This window comes from Schistocerca nitens, chromosome 6, assembly GCF_023898315.1.
Source record: "Schistocerca nitens isolate TAMUIC-IGC-003100 chromosome 6, iqSchNite1.1, whole genome shotgun sequence".
Lineage (NCBI taxonomy): Eukaryota > Metazoa > Arthropoda > Insecta > Orthoptera > Acrididae > Schistocerca > Schistocerca nitens.
Window position 1 is genome coordinate 391,902,913 of NC_064619.1, and position 27,325 is coordinate 391,930,237.

Genomic DNA, 27,325 nt, shown 5'->3' on the forward strand with positions numbered 1-27,325 from the left:
GAGATCCACAGTGTCAAAGAGTGTTCTGAGAATACCAAATATCAAGCTTTACCTCTCACCACGGACAATGCAGTGGCCAACAGCAACAGCTTTCACCTAACGAGCCAGACCACCAGAATTTGCATAGACTAGTCAGTGCTAACAAACAAGCCACACTCCGGCAAATAGCCACAGAAATTAATGTTGGTTGTACAATGGACATATCCATTAGGACAGTGTGGTGAAATTTCGTATTAATGGGCTACTGCAACAGACAATCAAGGAGGAGGATATTAGTGTTTAACGTCCCGTCGACAACGAGGTCATTAGAGACGGAGCGCAAGCTCGGGTGAGGGAAGGATGGGGAAGGAAATCGGCCGTGCCCTTTCAAAGGAACCATCCCGGCATTTGCCTGAAGCGATTTAGGGAAATCATGGAAAACCTAAATCAGGATGGCCGGAGACGAAATTGAACCGTCGTCCTCCCGAATGCGAGTCCAGTGTGCTAACCACTGCGCCACCTCGCTCGGTGAACAGACAATCAACATAAGTGCCCTTCCTAACAGCACATCGTCTGCATAGCCCCTCCCGAGCCCGTGACCATATCTGTTGGACCCTTGATGACTCTAAAACAGTGGCCTGGACAGATTTCAGTTGGTAAGAGCTGCTGGTAGGGTTTACATATGGCACAGATCCCAAGAAGCCATGGACCCACATTGTCAACAAGGCAATGTAGAAGCTGGTTGTGGCACCATAAAGGTGGGGACTGTGTTTACATGGAGTGGACTAGGTCCTATGGTCCAAATGAACCAATTATTGACTGTAAATGCTTATGTTCAGCTACTTGGAGCCATTTGCAGCCATTAATGGACTTCATGCTCCCAAACAACGATGAAATTTTTCTGGATGACATGCATCATGTCACTGGGCCACAATTGTTCACGATTGGTTTGAAGAATATTCTGGACAATAAAAGCAAATGATTTGGCACCCAGATCGACGTAAATCTCAAACATTTATCGGATATAATCGAGAAGTCAATTTATACACAAAATCCTGCACTAGTAATACTTTCACAATTATGGATGCTATCAAGGCAGCACGACTCAATATTTCTGTAGCGGACTTCCAATGACTTATGAGTCCATGCCACGCCGAGTTGCTGCACAACGCTGTGCAAAAGGAGGTCCAACACGACATTAGGATATAACCAATGACTTTTGTAACCTCAGTTTACACATTTCTAGAGTGAAACACGCAACATAACATTATTATCCACAGGTTCATTCACAAAAGGTGGAATGTAATTAGTGGTATGTCTTTGCATAATCCATTGTAAACCACTCTCAGAAATAAAGAGTACAGCTGTCAATAGCTGTTGCTTTCATATCACAGGCATCATCAAATATTGAAGCACATCTCTTTTGCGCAAGTGTCCTATCTACATGAGACACTGCTTGAGGCAGCAGTAGAATTTTTAATCGTCTTCAAAAGCTTGTTTTTGTTTTGTTTGTTTTGTTTTGGTTTTAGGGCGCAAAACTGCTATGGCCATTAGCACCCGGTCCGTGACTTAGGAAACAGTAAAAACCGAAAATGGAAACCAGCAGCAATGGAAACGAAACTCAAAAAATTGGAGAAACTAAAAGCAGAAGGAAGGCTTAAAAATCCACTACAGAAAGGGGTTGGTTGTCCCCAAAAAAAGCTTAAAATGACTGACGTCATTCAAAAGCTTGTAAACTGGGATTTAGGGGTTCATGGTAATATAGATATGTTTCAAATTCTGTTTCGACTCCGCTGTCACAGTCTGGGTTAGACAGGATATTAGAAAATCATCCCATACTCAGAGTGCTTCATCTACTAGGAACATACTGATGTTCAATTAAACCCATATGCTAAGAATAAAGGAAACTTTTAACATAAGAAAATACTCTAACACAATGACCTACATATTAAATTAGTTGGGAAAGTAATAACCAATAATACTGACAGGAATTCACTTGGCTCCTATATAATGCGCTCGCAACTACACAGAACACTGTGTCGACAATTGTACTGAGGACATGGCACCATAATGACAGCACCATACAGGTTGAACGGAATTTCTTTTCTTTTTCTTTTTGATAAATTCACTGTAAATTACTGTCATTAGTCAATGTGTGATACAAAAATATGGGCCAAAACTTCAAAAAAGTTAGTAAGCCAAATATTAATTTAAACGTTCCTATGTCCAAGTATCGAGTAACACCATCAGAAGTAAAAATATGCTATCTGCAAGCCAATATATAAAATCTCTCATAGCATTGCGGTATGGATGATATGCAGGAGAAAATAATGATATGCAAGTGCAGAAAAAATAGTTTCCTGTCTTGTTAATTTATTAATAAAGTGTGTTCTGTGAGCCTATTCTGAAGGGTATTCTGTGTAGCAGAGTGTACACTAGCTCACCGGGCAAAACATTAGTCACCTCCTTCGAAGAGCACAATGGTCACTTTGGAACACTACATATGACGTACAATTAGTACCAGATGGCCCATCATTAGAGTAAGTAATGGCAGTGAAGTGGTGTAATGTGCCTTTGGTTGTATGAAACTACCACGGTCACACTGATTGGCACAAAAGAATGGTAGACAGGAACTTTCATGTCTGAACGCATACATAATGATACAGTGAATGAAGTTGCCGGTTTGCCGATGTGTTGACACAGACTGTCCAATGTGTCTACAAGAAATGGTGTACCACTTGCAGCCTGGTGTAAGAACAGTGGCCGCAAAAAGATCCTAACTGAGGTGGACAGAAGACAAGTGTCACGCCCTGTCACTGGTTTCACATCGGCCAAATGGGACTGCTGACGTCAGTGAATTCAGTTCCATCTCAACCAGTTTCCATGTAAACATTGCAAATAGAACTGCAAGCAATGGACATTTGGAGTCTGGTACTTCACAGAAGGCCATTGCTCACAGCTCACACTGTCTTCAATCAGACAAACATGGAATCTGGACAGTTGCTGAGTAAAGGCATTGTTATGGCCTCACGTCTCTTTTCAAACGATGCAAGGCATTGAGTGAACCGATGGCTCAATGAAGTATTTGATACGCAGTGTGTGGAGGGCATAGTTCAAGCCAGAGGCAGTTCTGCGATGTTTTGGGAGTTTTTCATTGCATCACTTTAGTTCCCTTGTGCAGGTTACTGTGAACATGAACCATGATTTTTATTCCAACATTCACAGAGTTCACTTTCTTCCACATCTTCGGGTATACTGCGGATGCTCCAATCTTCCAAGGTGACAACAGCCACATTCACAGAGCTCTACACACACCTACCAGTTATGATGAACACTCAAGTGCCCTATCACATTTCGACTAGCCCGCTAAATCATTCAATCTTAAAGCCATAGCAAATGTCGAAGACTTTGGAATAGTGAGTGAAATGTAGCAGTTGAGGTAGTTCTATAGAATGCAGTCATCAATGAGTGGCTTCAGCTGGATGTTGCATACCTGAAGAAATTGGGGACACTCTTCCTCACCAAACTGAGGCCATTAGTGAGGCTAGAAGGTTTACACATTATTAGGACACTGGGTCCTTTTGGTGACTGTTTGGTGCATTTAATATACTGGTAACGGTATCATTCCCTCTTCCCTTTCCTAAAAGACAGTCGACATATCTCTGTAAAAATCCACATTGCTCTATATCACAATTATGATTATGCAAGATGTATGACAGAAGAGCAAATTTTGCTTCCAATGATCAAATTGATATCAAACACATGTAACCGTAGAAATATTAAAAGAAAACTAACTGTCAGCAGGTTCTATAGCACAGTATCTCATTGTTGCTGCAGTGGGGTGCTTAAACGCTGGATCTAAAGTCTAATGGTGCCTTCTCATCTAATTCCCATCTGTGTCAGAATGCGGGATCTTGACAGGAATTAGATGTTGGTTGATTGGTTAATTCATGGGAGGGGACCAAATGGATGAGATGTAATTTGTTTGAAGTATTTTGGCATCACTTGTGTTACAGTATCATTTTCCTGTAATGACACTAGTGCATGCATAACTTTTTACACTGATCCTTCTCACTAATTTTCCTATCTATGGTGATAATGTGAACTAGTTAATACATTGTTAAAATTCTTGCCACAGCTGCCTTTTCTTCTCTCTGATAATGCACTGAGCTTTTGCCCAATCAATTTAAAAAGCTACAAGATTGTCAGCAGATGGATTACGACGAAACTTCCACAGTGCCATGGGACTAGTCATCTGCCAGGTTTAACAGATGCCTTTGATATAAAGATATTAACAGTCCTGTGAATGAGTGTAGTGATATGTTCTACATGACTGTTTTCTTTTTTATTTTCACTGGCCATTTGAAAATATTCTCTTCTTCTTCTTTATGTTGTAAAGCAACACAAGTGTATGGAAGCTTTTGTTTCTCTTTGTGAAAAAGACTGTCCTGTATAGACCCACTGGTGACATAAATATTATCTCATTTTCATAATGTGATATGTTGTTACTATGAAACTGCTAACAATTGTTCCTTTTCTACTGATTTTGTGGTGCTCGTAACACAAATAGGTCATCAAAACTGGTAAACTATGAGAAAATGTGCTGAAGAACAAAACACTAGTAGTGAATAAAAATTTAAATAAAAATCAGAAACACAATAATATATTGCAACAATTTCTATTTGTTTTCCTAAGCAATAGCCACAATCTACTGATGCCATTGGATTTCATAAAACTTCTTTTTTTTTAATTTTTACAGAAATTGCATCAATTTTACCTGCCGTGGAATAAATATCAGTAAAAAAAATTTAAGGGTAAAATAAGCAGTTGGAAGATCAGCAGGTACCAGTACTTCAGTGGACCTAGCAACAATGGAATCTTCTTTGAAGTATTTTCAGGCATTACGTTCTTCAGTTTTCAACAATGATGTATTTCATCATTCATATAGTACATAAACTAGAATGCCTCCAATCATGAAGGTAGTTTGGCAGGAGCCCAGACACAGTTACGGCACTTGGGAACTTCAGATTTTAGTAATGTTAAGAAACTGTTTAAGCTGGGAGATGTTTAAGACCATTACATTAAATAAAACTTTAGTCATAATAACTTCGGTGCTACAGTTGTAGGATGGGAACTGTCAGAACTGACAACTACCAAGTAATTAGAGCTTGGTGGCAGATTAAAGTTTAGTGCCGCACGGGGACTTGAACATGTAACCTTGCTTTTCGCAGATGAAAGGCAAGGTTCTGAATTCAAGTCCCAGTCCAGCACACAGCTTTAATCTGCTAATAAGTTTCAAATCAGTACACATACTGTTGCTAAGCGAAAATTTATTCTGGTATCAAGCAACTTATTTTCACGCACATTCATTAAAGATAACTCAACAGAATTACCAACAGTAACAGCAGTAACTGTATTAAAATACTTTTGACCCATAAACCATGATGAACACCTATATCCTCATAGGGCATAAATTACCAAAAATTAACAGCACAATAAAATTATTTCTTAGCTAAACATACCTCAGAATCTTCATGCAAAAATCTTATCAGCCAATAAACTTCCACATACCATTTCCACACACCATCCCATAACCTGGGCCAAGAATACATTTTCTGCACTATGCAGACTGTCTTTAGTAAGCATACGATATGCTTGCACAACTGCTAACCCTCGCGACATCTTACCACCAGGGACATTATAATGAAGGACCTGAAAGAAATTGAGAAATAAGTGTGGTAACCAATAATTTTTGTCAGCTAATATGAAAAAAAATTGCATTTATATTTGGCAAACTTCACTGCAAACTAGACGCATCAAATCCACAATTTTGCATTGTCACTCCTCTTACATTTTTACTATTCAAAGTGAGCTTCCATCATGCACCTTTTTCCTTCATCTTTCCCATGCTTCCTGTTGTTTCCCAATCATTTTATTCCTATGCTCATCTCTTCTATTTGTTTGTATTTGCACTTTTTCGTATTTCTCTTTGGCTAACTTGGTCACTGCAAAAGTCATGGCAACTATTTTTTGCCTCAGAAACGGTAGCAAATTAAAAAATTCTGAAATACGCAAACAGAATGTTAGTTCATACGTAAACACTACAGGTAGGGAGACAGATGAATGCACACACTGCCAGAAAGGTAGGTGCAAGAAGAAAGATGAAACAAGTGTTGTCAATTCAAACGTGTTTTACTGTCAATTGCAATAGTACACAGTAGTACAGGGCAGGAACATAGACTTGCGACATCTTCAAGTCCCTCGCAATAGTCTCCAACGAATCCATTGCACTGCCAGTGCTGTGGAAAACACCAAAAACCGGTGGCCTAACTATGAGTGAATTGTCTGTCTCACACATTCCTGATATGGCAATGTCTTCAAGTGTTCTAAAGTGTGTTCTAAGTAATTGTTCTTTTAGTTTTGGTATGAGATCATAATCACAAGATCGTAAGTCTGGGGAGTATGGTGAATTTTCCAGTACTTCCCATCCCCATCACATGAGCAGATTCTGCACACACATTGCCGTATGGGCACTCTCATTGTCCTGAAGAATTACTGCATCATGTAGACATTCAGGAGGTTTCTCCTGAGTGGACAGTTGTAGGTGTCATTGCATGAAAATGTGACAGCAGTACAGTACATTAACAGTTTGTCCATGTGGGACAAAATGAAACAAAATCACTCCTCTAATATCATAGGCTATGATTACTAATTCCTGTCTGTGTGGTGAACTTGGATGACACCATTCTACGGATGGGTGTTTCAGATCTGGCTCATAGGCCCTGGCCCAGAATTTAATTATGGTGACGATTCTCACAAGCATATCATATCCCTCCCTTCCTCCTTGCAATGTGCTAGATGCACACGGCATGTTTCATAACATGTCCACTTTTCCACTTCACTCAGTGCATAAGGCATGTATTTTGCAGAAACTTCACACATATGTAGCTCGCGCATAAAATTCTGTAGATTGTTGTCTTCTCAATACCAGTATGCTGCTGCAAATCCTATAGCATCCATCTTCTCTTGTTCTCCAAGCACTAGGTGATCTCAGTACGAGCACAGTCCGTATGCACAGTGACTGACCACACAGAATGGTGCGCATCGGCTGCTGCAGTACTGCCGTGCCTGAATGCAGCTACCCACCAAGCAACTGAACAGAACAGTAGAGCAGCATTTCCTACCACTTCCACAAGCCCCTCGGAGCATTGTCGCACATTCCTTCCACAATGAACTGCAGTCTTTAAAACAGAACACTGTTCAAGTTGGGTAAAAGGAGTGAAATTGTCTGTCACATTATTGTGGATTCTTGGTGAGATGCCATGGAATGGGTGTAGTTTGTAGTGTACTATTGTGTACTGTTGCAATTGACAGTAAAATATGTTTGAACCAACAAACTTTCTTTCACCTTTCTGCTCATGCTATACCTTTATGGCAGTGTGTACATTCATCCATCTCCCTACAGGTAATGCTTATATATGAACTAACCTTCCATTTGTGTAGTTCAGAATTTTTAACTTTGTTACCATTTTCGAGACAAGTAACAGTTGCCATGACTTTTGCAATGATTTTTGTGTAAGTCATTATTAGCAGAGGCCATCTGAATATACTCTTTTCTCACTGCCCAATTTTTTTTTTTTTTTTTTTTTTTTTTTTTTTTTTTTTTTTTTGTTACCCACGGAATGACGTTTAATTACTTCCCTTCACAAAATGTGCACACATCTTTCTATTTTCCATCTTTTTGCTTTCCTGCTTACTATTCTTATCATGTTGAAATCATTTCACACAGTTCCAAAAACTTAACAGATAGACGATGTCTAAAATTGTATGTGATATGTGATAGCCGTGTTTCAAATATGGTCTTGCTGCAGCAGCTGATTTGTAGATGCCCCTTTTCTGCCATAGATATCGTCAGTGCTAGTGCCTAATAAACATTAATTCTTAAACACAAAAAAATAGCACAGCTGAAAAATATTGACATCACAGTCTGAAATACCCCAAAAACAAAATATAAAAAATTATACCCCATGAAGTTGGAACAGACCAGTAATCAACTGTTGGCTGGATAGAAACAATTAACTGTAAATGGACCAAATAATTGCCTAGATAATTAACTATGTTATTCGGTGAACAAGGAAGGTCTCATTGATATAAACAATTCAAAACAACTCCGTGGAAAAGAAGTTTACGGTCTTCTATCATGTAAATGAATGAAAGTACAATTATAACTTCTGTTCCATTCTAAGAAAAGAGCATTGCAATTTTACGAGCCAGGTTCCTGTTTGGAACACAGGTTTATGTTAGTGAGTGAATGAGCAAATACAGCAGTTAATTTGCACAGGTTTAATGCTCCAGTACCATCCAACTATATCTCCAGTAATGGAACTTATGTATTCATAGTGTTGACCCAGTACTTTTGACTAACTTATCCTGAGAAATGTTGCACAATGGTGAGACAATGATCTCACAGTTGGGAGAATGTGGTGCAAATATTCTTTCAGCCATACAGAGACAGGTTTTCCATAGTTTCCCTAAATCAGGCTGAAAATATTATCCAAATGATTCTTTTCACAAGGTCATGGCCATTTCACTCCCCTAATCTGAGCTTGGGATCTGTCTCCAATGACCGTATCATCAATGTGACTTTAAATCATAATCTTTGTTCTTTTAATTAAATATTTATGGAAACATTTTTTGCACAACTGGAATCCATACCAACTGAGGACAGTCATCTATGATCACTAACATATTATTAAAAACAGTATCAATATGTAAATCACAAATCAAGCCCTGTTGCACAAGAGAAGCACTCCCATCAGTAAATAGAAAACATACCATCTGTCCCCAAATGTAAACAAGGTGCACCACAAAAGGTGAACATAAATATTTCACAAATTATTCAAGTTATCTAAGCAAGGTTTCTGATCAGAGAAATTATACCAAAGAGAAAGTATTTTGCTATACTGTTAACACTGTCATTTTTTTTTATCCACCTACATACTTATACAACTACTGTTTCCTGCAATAGAGCAGCATGATGTTCAGCTAGTTTTTGACAGCTGCTCGTATTTGACTCATTTTATGTCAGTCAAGGTTCTCTTTCATGATGGAACCTACAGAACACAATGGATGAACAGCTACTTTCGTTTATCAGTTAAACATTAACAACAAGAACAGAGAAATCAGTATAATAGTATGAAACTGGAAAGTTGTGCTTAAGTGGCAGTGTAGGCCTTTACTATAGTTTTGGGGCAATCTTTCTTCATTGTGTGTTATGAGCTCAATGAGAGATTTAAGTGAAGATTACCACTTTCATAATACATTCAGATATGGTCATATGTCATCTAGATTTCTCTGTTGCTTCTCATCTTCTTATCGTCATCATCATCTTAATTGTCTCCCAATCACTTCTGCTTCTGGTTAGCACACTTGGCATTGAAATTACTGCATCTCCTTATTAAAATATCGACATTGTAAGAAAGTTTTCTTTTTTTATGGTTAGAACTTTTTGATGGTCAGTATACTCATTCTTACAAAGCCATTGAGCTGAGCAATAGTTGCTGTTTTTGTTAACATTTTCAACATACAAAAATGTGAACATGTTTATAGATATTCTACGACAAAACATGGTTATACTGGATAAATCTGCTATGACAAATGCTGGCAAAGTCAGAAGTTGGCTTATGTGACATTGAGGATGAAGGGTGCACTTCAACGCACACCAATACAGTAGTACCTACTCTCATCTGAAACGTAAACATCTGGAAAAATACTACCTGGAAGAATAATTTCACCATCAATTTCATATTACTAAGATTCACTTTTCTTAGAAACATTCCTTGTGCAACTAGCTTTACAAATATATTGGCTATTTTAGTAGCTGCTGTTAGCACACACAGCACAATACATATATCGCACTTCAAGTGGGTAACCATAAAAGTATTACCTTTGCAAACCGTTCCTTTGCTTCTGATATCTCAGAACCAAACCCAGCATCTGTTAAGTCGTTAACAATGTGAGGAAAAACAGCCAAAAACTGGTCTCTCTCGCTGTCATTTGAATGTGTCGATCGTGCAGCAAGTGAAATATCAGTCGTCGGCTTTAAGCTTGACTTTGATCTGGCAACGAAATAACAACGTATTCGGCACAATATGTAATAAAAATATCGGTTGGTGCAGCGTCTAACAATAAACATTATCATCAGTTATTATAATACCTTTTTGCTTGAACACATGCTCGGCGGTTGGTTTCACAGTTCAGGAAAGTGTTAATATAATGTTTATGAAAGCTGCCGCTGTTTAAGTTCGGAGAGCACACACATCTAAAACCAATATCACGCACTTGTTTTCCCAAAACACAATACAGGCTACGCAAAGATCTTGACATGTTATTGTTTCGTTCTGAGTTCTACTGAGCTCCGTGCACTGCGCGTTTGGTTTCTTACTTTCCCTGACGTAACATTTTAAAATCACCCCATGCACTTCTCTACCCAAATGACAGATGCCAGACTTCGACTAGTAGCGTATATCTCATCCTCATACCCCCTACTCCCGCTGCCTAGACACCGCAGACGACGCAGAGAAACCTGAGAAAGGGAGACAGTTGAAGGTGGAGGGGACAACAACGACGTGAGGTGAAGCGCCAAGCAGTGCGCTTCGCTGCCACTGCGCTGTAGATTTACACCGATGCCTACTGGCTATCTCAATCCACATTTAACTTCCACGCAACATACTATACACACAATCAAGGTTATTCTATAAGTAACTTCGACCTTTCCTGGTAGCGAACAAATCTGCGGAAGACAGGTGTCTTTGGGCCTCTAAGGACTTTCCCCGCCCGTTGCCAACTTACACAATATCCCCGCCACAACAACCGGTTACTGGGCGGGGAACTTGGGCGGTAAGTTCCCTGCATCCTTCCTAGAATGGACCAAGTTCGTATGGTAAAACGCTTACTATACGGTTACGCGAGCGATATGAAACCACCCCAATAATATGTGTGTGTATCCTCTTCAGTCCCGAATATAAACAAAGAATGGAAAAATATTTCAGTCACTTTTTTTGGTGCAATTGATCTCAAAGTAGCACACAAAAACTTATTTTCAAATTTTATTTTAAATAATGTTTGAATAATTGAATGTACATGTATGTGTACATTGGGTCTTAACAGAGAAAAAATGCCGATCTCGTGGTATTTTCATATTTTTATTTACAATGAAAAATGTTCACATTTCTTCTTATTTTTACGTACACATTACATTTTATGAACACATTACTTCTCATGTTTATGGAATTTAGCAAAACAATTGTTTTTTAATACGCACAAATACACTTTGCACTTTGCACACATCATGCGATAGCGTGACTTGCATCCTGGTAGCAAAAATACTCTCAGTACACTCAGGAAGGTCGCCAACCCTGTCACATTTGCTTTCTCTAATTGGCTTTGGCACAATTCATCTTCGTTTTGCGCGGTTTGATGCTCCTCATCTTCACCTGTGTTACACTCGGAGAAATTTCTTTCGACAGTTCCAGTGAGCCGGCCAGAGTAGCCGAGCGGTTCTAGGCGCTACAGTCTGGAACCGCGCGACCACTACTGTCCCAGGGTCGAATCCTGCCCCGGGCATGGATGTGTGTAATGTCCTTAGGTTAGTTAGGTTTAAGTAGTTCTAAGTTCTAGGGGACTGATGACCTCAGAAGTTAAATCCCATAGTGCTCAGAGCCAGTTCCAGTGAGTGTACAATTTTCGAAGACTTCACCAAGTAGTGGGCCAAGTGAATTCTGAAGTTAAGGAGAGACATCCACTTTTGTTTTGGTATCCCTTCTTTTTCACAACACCTTTTGTACATAATCCATGAATTAATAGTGGCACACCATTACGTTCAGGTGGAGTTGGAAGCACATCACCACAAACCTCGTCTTCATCTGACGTGGTACTCAAGTCGCTCGTCTCAAGTAGTTTCATAATTTCATCGTCTGTCAGAGCTGAGAAGCAAAAATTAAATAAAGTGAAGGTAACTGTTGTAGTAATTGACAAAGAAATGAAAGGAAACGTAATAACAAAATTAAAATTTTAGAGCTTTTACTGAAATTAGTACCCAGGACCTATAGATTACAAGTCCATCATGACCCCCGTAACACCTACAACGACTTTGCTCCCACTCTACCGTATTAGCAGCTACATTTACAGATTTTAATTTAGATTACGTTTTAAATTACGATTTCGCAGTGAGATCATTCTTAGCGTTAGTACCACTGCATTCTGTGAGCTAAGAACTGATGTACACAAAGGTGTACTTCAAATTCAACAGTCGATGTTTGTAAAACTACGAAAATATCGTTTTAATTGCATGCATACATCACTTCCTTGATGTCTTGTTTGGAGTAAGACACGATAAAAACAGCAAAACAATTAAAAAACGAATATTGAAACTGAATTTACCTTTCTCGCTTGTCGCAGATGACGCCATCCTTGAGGTCGGAATTTTCAGGATGCCAGAAAACCCGCAATACGGACTTGTGCGCGACCTAGAAAACGCACGATGTGCACGGTTGTGCACATCATGTCTCACTTCGGGAAAACGACACTTGGCAGGATGACACTACAAAGACCTGATGTGCACATACGTGTACGTCGAGACTGAAGAGGATAATGGCATATGCTTTGCATGTTATTCCCATGAAATATGCCTAATTGCTCATTTTCCTCGAATCTTAAATGGCAAAATGTTCTCTGCTCTGTCACAATTTCACTTATGGTAATATGTTATGCAGTTGTATGATAAATGGTTCAAATGGCTCTGAGTACTATGGGACTTAACATCTGTGGTCATCAGTCCCCTAGAACTTAGAACTACTTAAACCTAACTAACCTAAGGACATCACACACATCCATGCCCGAGGCAGGATTCGAACCTGCGACCGTAGCAGTCCGGCGGTTCCGGACTGAGCGCCTAGAACCGCGAGACCACCGCGGCCGGCAGTTGTATGATAAATCATGTGAGAAGTTTCTATGCAGTTTCAGTTTATACTCTATTATCTATATTACTATTTATTCTATACGTAATTGTTACTTGGAAACAAATTATTATACAAAACTCACATGCAAAGAAACTGTATGTTGCAGGCGATTTCATTTTGTAAATTCCTTATTTTAATGTATGTGTATGACAAGTCCAATATCGTTTTTACAATGACATGGATGCTAAATAAATAAATAAAATTGAACAATGGCACGAGCATATTCCACGAAGTCTCATTTTCTGGATGACCCGCAATTTGAAAACACTACCAACTAGTAGGAAACCATTTGCTATACTTTCAGTTAGGTTCATGTGCCAATTGCGTAACAACAAACATCTCCTCGAAGTGCTACTCATGTATAACATTGCGCTTAATCATGGGTTACTAATCTCATCTTCATATTATTTTACAGTTATCAACTCGTGACAGCAGCTCCCCTACAGTCAGCATAAGTGCAACATTCGTGCGAATCAGGCATCCTAGCTACGCAATTCGTTTGTGATTTGTGTATTTAAAAGCCTGTCCTAGCCAATTCTATTTTAGAAGGGCAACAAAGCTATGGTAAATCCTACACCGCCAGTTTGTGATACTGTCCTTCCGCGGGAGAGCAGGTCTATCTAAAAGCAGTCATGTCGGATAGCAACCATGACGAACTGGCGTTCCAGAGTGATGCTAGCTATACCTGTTGATACGAAAGGTTGATTCCTGCAACATCTCGGAATGCTTCCTAAGCTGTATCACCATCTCCTAAAGGAGGTACTGGCTGTACCTGTATGCACACTAGCGGCGGATGTAGTGAGCGGCGGAATTGAGACAGAACCCCTCACACTCGCTCCCAACAACCACTGCGCGCAGTTCCAAGTTGACAGTGAATAGTACGTATGCTGAAAAAACCTAAATTAATAACGTCACGATGCGGTTACTTCTTAGGCGTTATTTCTTCTTTTTTGGTTTGTCATAACTTACATATCTGATGACGAATATGAAGGAATAAAAATTGCCCAAACTACGGATACAGAAACGTTAGCTTGATGCGCGGCGCTGGAGAAACGGAAGTTCCGTTTCGCATACTTGCGACAGGAATGTCTCGGAAGGGAAAGCTTTGGCTGGTTGAATTTCACTTTCAGGTCTCTCTCGCCTATTCTCTCTCTCTCTCTCTCTCTCTCTCTCTCTCTCTCATGCACATAAAGTGGTGGAATGGGATGTATACATAATTTGTTATAAGATAACAAAGTAAAACGAGGGTAATGGAACATCGTTGGAGTAAATCAGGTAACGCTAATGGAATTAGATTAGGAAATGAGACAATAAAAGTAGTAGATGAGTTTTGCTATTTGGGCAGCAAAATAACTGACGATAGTCGAAGTAGAAAATGCAGGCTGGCTACGGCAAGAAAAGCGAAAGAAGTTTGTTAACATCTAATATGAATTTGTTAGGAAGTCTCTCCTGATGCTGGATTGTAGCCTTGTGAAGACGTGAAATGCCGAAGACAAGCAGTTCAGAGAAGAAGAGAATGGAAGCTTTTGAAGTGTGGTGCTACACAAGATTGCTGAAGATTAGATGGGTAGATTGCATAACTAATGAGGAGGAACTAAACAGAATACGGCGGAAAAGAAATTTGTAGCACTACTTGACTAAAAGAAGGGATCAGTTGATAGTGAAAGACGTCTGTCCCAGCTGCCTTTCACGATATTTTTGTTTGGATCGACTAACTTGGTTCACCGCGTGCAGCCTATTGCTTTTCTACTTTTTACTTATCACAAAGTCATACCTAGAGGCACGTTTCTTGTGGAAACAGCATTACTGATTTTATTCCCTTTGTTTCGCCTCAGTATCCTACGTTACCCATAATCCCAATTAGCTTTGTGATATATGCATATGCGGTTAATTAGGAGTGCAAGTGCGATCATCGCATCAGTGTAGCTTCCTTGGCTTTCATTGTAGAAGTATGGGAATAATCTTTAAACTTTTAAGTTTTCAAAGCTGGCTTGCGGCATGCTCAGAGCAGAGACAAAAGGTTGTTCCACTCTTCAAAAAGAACATCTCGCGATTTAAGTCAGGCAGCCCGGCGCAGTGGCGACTCGTGAGTATACATTCTGGGTGTTCACAAACTATTAGATTCTGATAATTTTGAGAGTCTCATATTAATATCATTGCTTTATAACAGTTATCAACAAGTTTATACAACTACAGCGACTGCCAGTAATAATAATAATAAGATGCGTAACTTATCTGACAAAAGAAATAATTATTTTGTGGATTTTTGTTGTTTTGTACATTATTAAGTACAGTTTAGGGCCTTAACGAAATAATGTATAAGCTTTCGCAACTCTCCATTTCGCATTTTTGTTTAAGTGGGAGTTTTCGCGCTTTTCTATTTTTTCGAACAAATGTACAAGATCCCTAACAGATGTATTAGTTCACGAATTGACTTTCGGGTTGAAAATCAGATATTCTTACGCTGCACCCAAACGACAACTTGTGTTAGCCGTATACTTCCTTGTTAAATGTTCGCTTGTAGCCACGCTTATTTGATTTCGTCACTCAACCAAAGGATCTGTTCTCGGAAGTCCTAGTTCCTTTGCGACTAACTTTACCTGGTAATTTACTTTTCTGTTACCAGAATGAGATTTTCACTCTGCAGTGGAGTGTGCGCTGATATGAAACTTCCTGCAGATTGAAACTCCGAGACTCGAAATCGGGAGCTTTACCTTTCGCGGGCAAGTACGCTATCGACCGAGCTACCCAAGCACGAGTCGCGCCCCGTCTTCACAGCCTTACTTTTCTGTTAGCATTTAACATAGATTCAACTTAGTTCATGTTTATACTGCGCAAATGGTTCAAATGGCTCTGAGCACTAAGGGACTTAACATCTGTGGTCATCAGTCCCCTAGAACTTAGAACTACTTAAACCTAACTAACCTAAGGACATCACACACATCCATGCCCGAGGCAGGATTCGAACCTGCGACCGTAGCAGCCGCTCGGTTTCGGACTGCGGCTATACTGCACACGAAAGCCGATTCCCCGCACAGAAAACAACCAACCCCAAACACAAAGTGCCGTTTGTGGGTGTTGTGGTTGGCAAGAGAGCCAACACCGTTTTACTAAAGGAGGCAGAAATGCACGCGTTTTAGCTCACGCAGGCTGGCGTGAGGTCTGGAACATGACAAGGAAATTAGAATTTAGAAAAACGGACGTAGCTGGTGGACTACTTAACTTTAATCCATTAATGATGAACGTCGGTCTTGACGGTACCTGATTCACAATATCAATAGTAACTGATAATGGCGCCTTGCTAGGTCGTAGAAAATGACGTAGCTGAAGGCTATGCTACACTATCGTCTCGGCAAATGAGAACGTCAGTAGGCAGTGAACCTTCGCTAGCAAAGTCGGCTGTACAACTGGGGCGAGTGCTAGGAAGTCTCTCTAGACCTGCCGTGTGGCGGCGCTAGGTCTGCAATCACTGATAGTGGCAACACGCGGGTCCGACGTATAACTAACGGACCGCGGCCGATTTCAAGGCTACCACCTAGCAAGTGTGGTGTCTGGCGGTGACACCACATTCCTCCCCAGCAAATCGGCGTACGGTTGTGGCATAAGGCTTCCGCCCGCCGTGGGGAGGACCCCATGTTGACGTATGCGACGAGGTGGGGAGCCTAACAACAGGCGAGGCTGTGCCACCCGCACCCTGCCATTCGGACAGCGGGGAGCTAGGAAACGCCTGAAAACCTGCTCCAGGGTGCACGCCAACATGCGGTGTATGCGCCCGCAGAGAGACAGGAGGGGCCGAAGGGTCGACCTCCATCGGTCCGGGGCACCCGACGGGCGAAGACGACATATGGTCCGGAGCGGGCAACAGTTCCATGTCGGAGGACAACTGGTCACGGGAAGCGATCGGCGGCGCGTGACCCAGGGAGGCGCCCGGCGGTTGCAGCGACGCGTCCACTGCGGGCGTCGCCGGCGGGAGAACAGGCGGCGGCGGTGGTGGCGGCGGCGCGTCGCCATGGGGCAAAATGGAAGGCAGCGTCGGTAACACCTGGTGCTGAGGCGAGCCAGTAGATGGGTCCCCAGGGCGCTGACCGGATGGCACCGTCGCTGAAAGCAGACGGAGAGCGGCAGATCCCGTGCGACGACAGAGGTGCAGCTGATTGAGATGCCGACGCACCTCACCAGAGGCCCCCAAAACCAGATACATAGCGCGGCCGAGGCAGCGAAGAATGTGCCCTTCGAGCCAACGCCGTGAACCTGAATAGTGGCGATAGTAGACAACGTCGCCTGGAGCAAAAGCAGGTGTCTGCCGCTGCACAGGAACCTGATGCGGCTGATGTAGCAAAGACATCAAGGTTCGATGATGACGACCATGGAGCAACTCAGCCGGCGAGCGACCATCTCGGGGCTGAGAGCGATACGAGGACAAAAAGAGCAATAACGCGTCCTCCCGAGAATGCGACTCTTTCAACTTCAACATCTGTGACTTGAAAGTCCTGACCAATCGTTCAGCGGCACCATTTGACTGTGGCGAAAACGGCGCGGACGTCAGATGTTGAATACCATTGGCCTTGCAGAATGACTGAAATTCTGTGGACATGAATTGTGGGCCATTGTCGGAAACAATAGTCTGTGGAAGACCTTCAATGCAAAAGATAGCAGATAACGCTTGGAAGGTGGCAGATGACGTCGTGGAAGACATCCGGACAACAAAAGGAAAATTACTGAATGAATCTACCGCAACCAACCATCGAGCATTCCAGAATGGACTAGCAAAATCGATGTGTAAGCGCTGCCAAGGGGAAGTGGCTTTTGGCCATGCAAAGAATTTCCGCAGTGGTGCTGATTGTTGTTCGGCACACACCATGCAAGAAGAGCACATATTCGTAATCGCAGCATCGATTCCGAATCAAGTACAGTGCTGACGAGCAAGTCGGTTCGTTCTCACTATTCCCCCATGTCCTTGGTGGAGAAGCTGTAAGACAGAGGATTGTAACGAACGTGGTACCACGACCCTGGACTGATCATTATCAGAACGCAACAGCAAAACACCACATCGAACAAAAAGCCTCTCCTTGTGAGCAAAAACTTGGCGAACCAACGGGTCCCCGATCTGTGACTTTGACTAGGGCCATTGCGTAGCAATAAAACGCAGAACGGTAGCAAGGACAGGGTCAGCAGCTGTGGCTGTAGCTACACGACGAAAATCAATCGGAAACGATTTGACCATGTCATCAGTTTCCGCATCAATGAACATCCAAGCAAGTTCGGAGGAATCGAATGCCCTATCCTCAGCAACAGGCAAGGGGGACAACGCATCGGCGTTTCCGTGCTTAGCAGTGGACCGATACAAGATATCGTAGCGGTACTGCGAGAGGAAAATAGACCAGCGAATGAATTTCTGCGCTGTACATGGAGGTACAGGCTTGGTCGGATGAAAAAGCGATGTCAAAGGTTTGTGGTCTTTGATTATGGTAAAGTGACGACCATACAAGAAATCATGAAACTTTGTAACACCAAATACGAGAGCCAATGCTTCTTTCTCGATCTGTGAATAATTTCTTTGCGCAGACGAGACCAATTTGAACGCAAAGGCAATAGGGCGATCATGCGATCCATCTTTGTGCACAAGCACAGCACCGATCCAGAAATCCGATGCATCTACCATCAACAAAAGGGGCTCCTGGGGATCAAATGGCGTAAGGCAAGTATTGGAAAGCAACGCCGATTTCAATTGGCGAAAGGCGCGATCACATTCCGTCGTCCAGACGAACGGAACACCTTTACGGCGTAAGCGATGAAGCGGAGCTGAAATGGAAGAGGCATGTGGCACATATCTGTTATAGTAATTTATTTTTCCCAGCACACTCTGTAGCTGCGTCAAATTCTGCGGCGAAGGCAAGTCTTGTATGGCACAAAGGTGTGTGGGACTGGGATGTATGCCTTGGGCATTGAGTACATGTCCCAGGTATGGCAAATCACGAGCAAAAAAGCCGGCCGAAGTGGCCGTGCGGTTAAAGGCGCTGCAGTCTGGAACCGCAAGACTGCTACGGTCGCAGGTTCGAATCCTGCCTCGGGCATGGATGTTTGTGATGTCCTTAGGTTAGTTAGGTTTAAGTAGTTCTAAGTTCTAGGGGACTAATGACCTCAGCAGTTGAGTCCCATAGTGCTCAGAGCCATTTTTGAACGAGCAAAAAAACACACATTTGTCCTTCCGCAAGCGAAGACCACTTTGTCGCAAGACCTGAAATAATGTTCTGTGATTGGCCAAATGTTCTTCTTCCATCTTTCCGGAGATCACAATATCGTCCAGATAGTTTGCTGCAGTAGGGACCAACGCACAAACAGTTTGTAGGTATTGCTGAAACCATGCAGGGGCGATTGCACACCCGAACGGCAGTCGTTTGAATCGATACAAACCAAGACGCGTGTTAACCACCAAAACGCGCTGGGATTCTTCGTCCACCGGTATTTGCAAGTACTCATCTGCGAGGTCCAACTTCGACAAATATTTACCCGCGCACAGTTTGTCAAAAAGATCTTCCGGGCGGGGTAAAGGAAAAGTTGCAATCACTAGTTGTGGATTCACTGTTGCCTTGAAGTCCACACAAAGTCTCAATTTTCCCGAAGGTTTTGGCAAAATTACTAAGGGTGATGCCCAGAGAGAAGCCTGCACACGTTCAATTACACCTTGTGATTCCAAATCGTGTAATGTTTTTGCGACCTCATCACGCAATGCGTGGGGAACATTGCGCACTCTGAAAAATTTCGGTTGCGCGTTTACTTTCAGTTCCAAATGTGCTTTATAGTTCTTAGCGGAACCAAGGCCCGGTGCAAAAATGTCTGCAAATTCTTCACATAGACAAGAAACACTGTCGGAAGGCACAGTCTGGTTCTCTGATAGGACCTGATTTACTATAGACAAGTTAAACAACTGAAATAAATCGAAACCAAACAAGTTCACTGCAGAAGAAGAACGAAGGACATAAAATGACACAAGTTTTGTTTGTCCTTTGTATGTTGCAAGAAGGCTGCACTGTCCTAACACAGGGATCTCTTGACCTGAATACCTAGTTAACTTAACATTTGCGGCACGCAACGGAGGTGTGCCCAGCAGTTTGTAAGTGTCTTGATTAATCAGTGAAACTGCAGCTCCGGTATCAAGCTGGAATGGTATCACTTTGCCGTTAATGTCCAAGTCGACAAAAAGTTTACGGTCCTGCTGACGACAAGAGCGACTGTCACGTGCAACGTAAACTGAAAAAAAAAATGGTTCAAATGGCTCTGAGCACTATGGGACTTAACATCTGAGGGCATCAGCCCCCTAAAACTTAGAACTACTTAAACCTAACTAACCTAAGGACATCACACACATCCATGCCCGAGGCAGGATTCGAACCTGCGACCGTAGCGAACGTGAACTGACACTGGCACAAAATCACTTGCGACTTGACGGGATTTCCGGCGATGTCGACGCACATTATTTGTGGGACGAACACAGTCACTGTTAGAGAGAGTGGCACTGAGCAGAGTGGAATGAACTACATGAATTTCCATGGGCGAAGTTTCGCGAGCCTGAGTATCCTTGGTTCGATTCCGATTCTGGCGCGAATGGTTGTGAGTTTCCGATCTGAGCTTTTTCTGGCAAACACTCTGAACATGTCCTTTTTTATTACAGAAAAAGCAAATAGCTTGGCGTGACGGGTACTTCTCACGCGAATGTCTAGTAGCGCACCGTGGGCATGATTTTAGCACTGCATTTGCTTGCAGGCGCGGCACACGTGGCTGAGAGCCTGGCGGCAGCGGCGCGGCTGGGCGCGAGGGCTGTTTACCGCTCCGTGCAGATCGCCCGGCGGGCCGGTTAACCTGACACACGGGTGGCGAAGTTTCAAATGAATCCTGAGCAAAGTCAAGTGTGTCCTGCCGATCCAATATGTCCATCACTTTTTGAAGTGAGGGATTGACTAGTTTCAAAATCTGTTCCCTTATACGAACATCAGAAACATTCTGTGCAATTGCATCACGTACCATAGTATCTGAATAAGGGAGTCCACATTGACACTCAAAAGCACAATCCCTAGTAAGGCCTTGCAAGGTTGCAACCCACTCCCGATTAGCCTGACCTGCCGTACGTTTTGTACGAAAGAAGGTATACCTTTTCGCAACTACATTGACTGATTCTTTGAAATATGCATCTAATGCAGACAAAATTTCGTCGTAGGACAGAGTTGCTACGTCGCGTCGGGGAAATAATTTGACTATCACACAGTACGTTTGTACACCGACCGATGATAAGAGATAAGGCTGCTGCTCGTTACCTTGAATTCTGTAGGCGGCGAGATGGAATCCAAATTGGCGTGACCACTCCGTCCAGCTTTCCAGTGCAGCTTCAAAAGGTTGAAAAGTTGGTGCAACAGCGTGTTGTGGTTGAGTTAGCGGTGGAGCGGCGGCTGCCGCATCGTTTTGCTTCGCACGTTGACCCTGGACGAGCTGTCCAAGGGCATTCAGTAAGACCTGCGTCTGCTGATTCTGTAAGCGATAAAATTCGGACAGTATATCTGGAGATTGCGGCGAAGCCATTACACAAGTAAATCAGGGCAATATCGATAAGAACGCGGTTTTGCCTCGTCGCCAATGTTGTGGTTGGCAAGAGAGCCAACAACGTTTTACTAAAGGAGGCCGAAATGCACGCGTTTTAGCTCACGCAGGCTGGCGTGAGGTCTGGAACATGACAAGGAAATTAGAATTTAGAAAAAACGGACGTAGCTGGTGGAATGCTTAACTTCAATCCATTAATGATGAACGTCGGTCTTGACGGTACATGATTCACAATATCAATAGTAACTGATAATGGCGCCTTGCTAGGTCGTAGCAAATGACGTAGCTGAAGGCTATGCTAAACTATCGTCTCCGCAAATGAGAACGTAAGTAAGCAGTGAACCTTCGCTAGCAAAGTCGGCTGTACAACTGGGGCGAGTGCTAGGAAGTCTCTCTAGACTAGACCTGCCGTGTGGCGGCGCTCGGTCTGCAATCACTGATAGTGGCGACACGCGGGTCCGACGTATAACTAACGGACCGCGGCCGATTTCAAGGCTACCACCTAGCAAGTGTGGTGTCTGGCGGTGACACCACAGTGGGAATGATTGAATTCAAGTAGTAATGTCTACCGACACGGTCACTTGACTAGAATACAAATGAGGCGCTGAGATCCATAAGGGCCTAAAGCACACCGCCGTCGATCCCACATTTAAGTGAATAGAGAAACGAGTGATACATCTTTTCGTGGATTTTCATATACACAATGTGGGCCTACAGCATAGTTAAACCTGACTCACCATAAGATCAACAGATTTCGGAAGCATGAATAAATGCTACAATCTCACATTCGACGGTAATGTGCTTTATGCCCTTATGAATCTCAGCGCCTCATATGGATTACTGTATGATAAAATTCATAACTTAATATACGATAACTCATTCAGAAACTCACAAAATAGGTTTACTGTCAGTAAAACTTTGACATATACTGACGTCCAATCCAATTTTACTACATTTTATAGTGAGTGAATTAGTATATCTGAGGAATGAGCTATTATCTAGCAGGATTTACGCCGAGCGAACGGGGATAAAATACTGCCCAAGGGGTACTGCCTAGTGGCATTGACGTGCATATAGATTATCAAATCCGTATGTATTTCGCCCCTCAGACAATTACGCTACGCGAGTTGCGCATGCGCAAAAACTTTTTAAAACGTGCAAAATTGAAGGTGTGCTCGCGATCTTTCAGATTACAGCGCATATGTTACGTTTAACAGCATACAAGGAAAAATAACCAACAAATCCGCAAGGTGTCGAACGTTAGGGCGTTCACGTACTCTTGTGCTATGAGCATTGAAAAATTCCAGGAACCGTTAGTCAAATTTTGAATGTAAAACTGGTAGAAGGAATTGGCAACAACTAGTGGCTTTTTTAACTTCCTCCCGATTGAACACGGCAGCTGGAGGCGCGATATGGGTTCCTTACCTTTGGCTGGACCTCCGCTCCCGCCCCCTTATGGACGAGACGTCAGGGGACAATGTCTGGTGTTCGCTTTTGAGCACACTTATAAGGAAACTGTTGGCTGGGATTCCAGTCAGATGTTTCGTCTGATAATGTAGGCAATTCATGAAGTGATTAAATTCAATTATCAAGGGATTTGTATGGCTGACTGTTGGGTATTTCAACTTAGTTTCCGAAAGGGTTGATTTGGTTTCACTCATCCAACCATGTTAGGATTGCTTCAGTGTACTCCAATGATTTTCGTGAGCCACGACTGACAGTGTCCACTCATGATTCGTATGAATTAATGCCTTTTTGTTTTATTGGTGAACTTACCTTCTAGTGTTTGAATTCCAGTGCATGTACCGGAGCACTTATGCCCCATCCTTCCGATGACACGTCCTTTTGCTGATAGAATAATACCTAGAGAGCTCGTTAAGAAATCAACCTCTGTAAGGAAACTTAATATTAAGACAATTTTGATTTGTTAATTGATCATGAGAACTCAAGGAGAAGTTACCTCATTTGTAATAAATGTCTTAGTTCGTTAGTCTTTTCGCCCACGACCATTCCGCCACTCCTTTCCACCTCCTGTGAATATTAACAATAGCTGCCCTGCTCGAGAAATGTCTTCTAAATGATTAATGGACACCCGTGCTGAGGTCGCTACAGTCAGATTGCGATGCACACTACAGATTAAACCTTGGACCAAATTCATTTAAATTTCTCACGGTGACTTCAGACAACTTTGCACTCAGTGGACCTAGCAAATAGAGAGGCACTGCCCATTCAAGATAAGAAGCACAGTGCTTCCACCAGGCCCATGTGATATGTCGAAAAGATCACCCTGTATTGCAGTAAAATACAGTTTCAGGATCGGTGAGTACCAGTAGTCAAAAAATAGATAGCATCAATACGTAAAGTAAAACTTAAAAGAGAATAAATAATGGGCATCCTTTATCGAGGAGCTGCCAATTTAGTACTGGAGGAAGGGGTGGGATGTAAAAATGTTAGAGGAAGACCAAGAGATGAATACAATCAACATTTTCAAATGGATGAAGGTTGCATTAGTTATTTTGAAATGAAGAGACTTGCACAGGATGGACTAGCGTGCACTGAAGAACACAACAACAAAAACATACACAGAGCTTTTAACAATGCGAAACACGTCCCATGTCAAGGCGGCTTCAGACAGGTTGACCCTTTGGTTGCAGAATGCTGCAACAGATGCCACTCGCAGCGGCAAAAGTGACAGAGAAAACACAACATACTCCCACATTAAAGCGAATCCTCTCATTTTACAAACGAAACGTAAATTATAACAACAAACTGAAAACTTAGATTCAGAACAATGGAAAACGGTTGTGATAAAAGGAAAAATATTCAAGTGTTCATTATAAACTGCTATTCCATGGCACTTCAAAATGTGCTTGAATGTCATAAACAATATTTGTAATTCGTTTGTTACTATGTAGTTCGTATCACGGGTGACTGAAATGAGGACGCTGCAGCGGCGCTCTGTTGGAGTTCGGGACATGTGTAGTCCAGCTCTTACTTAAACAATAAATGTCAACCTGTTAGAACAATAGTTAAGATAGATTCACACTTGGAACGTGAAACTGAAAACTAAAACAATGAAAAATTCCCGGAATTCTAAAAAATTCCCGGGTTTTTCCCGGTTTTCTCCCGGATGAAAAAATTCCCCGATTTTTCCCGGACCTCCGGTTGTCCTGGGTCGTATACACCCTGTACTTAGCACAACAGCCCCACTTCCACAGGGACATCTTAGTAATGGGGCGAAACCCTGTAGCATAACTGGGCTAATTTGAATTTTCCACTATTTGTTGACTTTTCCGCCATTTTTTTAATTGTCCACCACTTTATACATGTGGCAACTGACCTATTTTATAGATGGGTGGGAAGAGGGGGTAAAGCTGGTAACACTACATGACATCATAGGGGAGGAGGGGACATCTGACAACAATGCGTCTTGCCCGCATCTGGTGGTCGTGCGGTAGCGTTCTCGCTTCCCACGCCCGGGTTCCCGGGTTCGATTCCCGGCGGGGTCAGGGATTTCCTCTGCCTCGTGATGGCTGGGTGTTGTGTGCTGTCCTTAGGTTAGTTAGGTTTAAGTAGTTCTAAGTTCTAGGGGACTTATGACCACAGCACTTGAGTCCCATAGTGCTCAGAGCCATTTGAACCATTTTGAACAACAATGCGGAGTATACCAGAATTTTCACTGGCCACCTACTTCTGAAGTAGATAGCGTTTGGAGGAAAGCCAGAGTGACAAGTATAACCTACTGTAAGACTCACTACAACCCGATTGTATAAGGATCGTGTCAATGACAAGCCTGTTTCATTATTTGTGTGTGCCAAAAATTAAAAACCGTAATTTTTCTGCTATGGAATTTCTCATTACACCTTGTGTCTCAACACAATATTTGGGACGCATGACTCCATCTCAGATCACAATGGCTATCCACAAATACAATGAAATACGGTTCATCTGAAATTTTAAACCAAGTTGTTATAAATAGACGTTCATGTCTAACTTATCACAGTTTCTAGAGATAATCACTGAAATTGGGAGCTCAACTCAAATGAAGCAACATTGCAAGGTGTGCGTAAATTACTTTCACGAGCGATCCTGCAGAAAAAAGGCTTTGGTTTGCCTTTTATCCAAACGTTGGACAGCTTTTAGCGTGTTCTGTGTCAGTCCAGCACTTGAGGCAGTGAAGGCCACTCGGTGCAGTGCAGCGACGAAGGTTGATAAAAGTCCGCTACGAGATTAGTTCTCCGCGTGTTCTTGTTACGTAACTTTCTCGAAATTGTTTTGAGATACAATTGTCCCAGCAACATCATGCCTAACACATAGCTTTTGTTTTGATTTATTATCGATGCTTTACTATAGTTTCTCATGGATCACAGACTACATAACTTGGCGCGTTATTATTCTGTCTTTCGAGAATTTGAGTAGCATACAGAACGAGACTTTTTCTGTTCGATAGAAAAATAGCCTTCAGACTATGGGGAAATTTCTGACGTCATGCCTAAATCAGTTGACAAGAATGTCGTTACAGATCGTCGACGATACTTTCTACAGCGGTAGCGGCAAAGACGATAAAGGCGCAAAAGCAAATTCTCTTACTGCAACGGAGTTTGAGAAAATGTCCATTGTTCGGTAGCAATTTACATACCTTTTCGTTTTAGTCTCCTCTCCTTCCACGAGGGTGTTGTCTGTTCAATAATAATATAAACAAGAAAAAATGCGTAGCTTACAGAATGAGCAAACTCAACGGTTTACAGAGTAATTCCACAATTGTATTGAATGTAAAATATGTAAAAACGGAAAAAGACTATGCAAATTATTCTTGAAATACCAGTGAAATGTTAATTTTATCATCTGAATCGGGTCTCGATTTATATGCTGCAGATTCTGTAAACCATTCAAGCGATAATCTGGTTGACAAAATACACTAGTGTGAAAACTCAAGGACGAACGTCATTGCAAAGTTAAGAGAGCTCGATGAAACTTGAACTATACATAGAAATAACTGCTACAGTAGGGTACAGTTGTTAACTGAAATGCACAATGAGACGAACAGAAATGGAAGTTTTACTCAGAGACAATAAATACACTGAAGTCACCGTGATTCATGATGTTCAAAAATGGCTCTGAGCACTATGGGACTTAACATCTTAGGTCATCAGTCCCCTAGAACTTAGAACTACTTAAACCTAACTAACCTAAGGACATCACATACATCCATGCCCGAGGCAGGATTCGAACCTGCGACCGTAGCAGTCCCACGGTTCCGGACTGCAATGCCTAGAACCGCACGGTCACCTCGGCCGGCCATTCGTGATGTTCCCCTGGACATTACAAAAGGGGGGGACATCGTAATTAATAGGGTATGTGATCACCACAAATGACAATGCATTCTCTGTAATGTGCTCCCGTAGTGGCCATAAGGTTCTCGTGGCCGGGCGTTTCATTCCTCCACGAATGCGGTTCACAGCTGCTGGATGGTTGTTGGTTTATGTGGAAGTGCCGCAGTACGTCTCACCGACGCATCCCACATGTGCTCGATGGGATTTAAATCTGGAGAACGAACAGGTCAGTCCATTTGTTACAAGAGATCCACCCCCTGTGCTGTTAGATGCAATCGTACATTGTCATCCATATAAATGAAGTCGGGACCGAATGCACTTCTGAAAATACGCACATGGGGTAGGAATACAGTGTCACAATAACGATGACCGATGAGTGTACCGTGATCAAAGATCTGGAAG

General features: G+C 42.3%; 1 protein-coding gene across 2 annotated transcripts in view; it reads right to left on the reverse strand.

Annotated features, from left to right (window-relative positions):
• The window catches only part of LOC126262841 (farnesyl pyrophosphate synthase-like), a 54,936-nt gene extending 44,131 nt beyond the window's left edge, over positions 1–10,805 (reverse strand). Inside the window, exons 1-3 of one of the 2 annotated variants that reach the window (XM_049959702.1) lie at positions 10,196–10,805; positions 9,926–10,097; positions 5,551–5,691 (exon numbers count right to left, since the gene is read on the reverse strand). In XM_049959702.1, coding sequence (XP_049815659.1) covers positions 5,551–5,691; positions 9,926–10,097; positions 10,196–10,365 — 483 coding nt within the window. In that variant the 5' untranslated portion in view covers positions 10,366–10,805. Of the gene's footprint in view, positions 1–5,501; positions 5,692–9,925; positions 10,098–10,195 lie in introns of those variants that run through there. The other variant, XM_049959704.1, reaches the window with a different exon arrangement.
• Between the last annotated feature and the right edge of the window lie 16,520 nt (positions 10,806–27,325).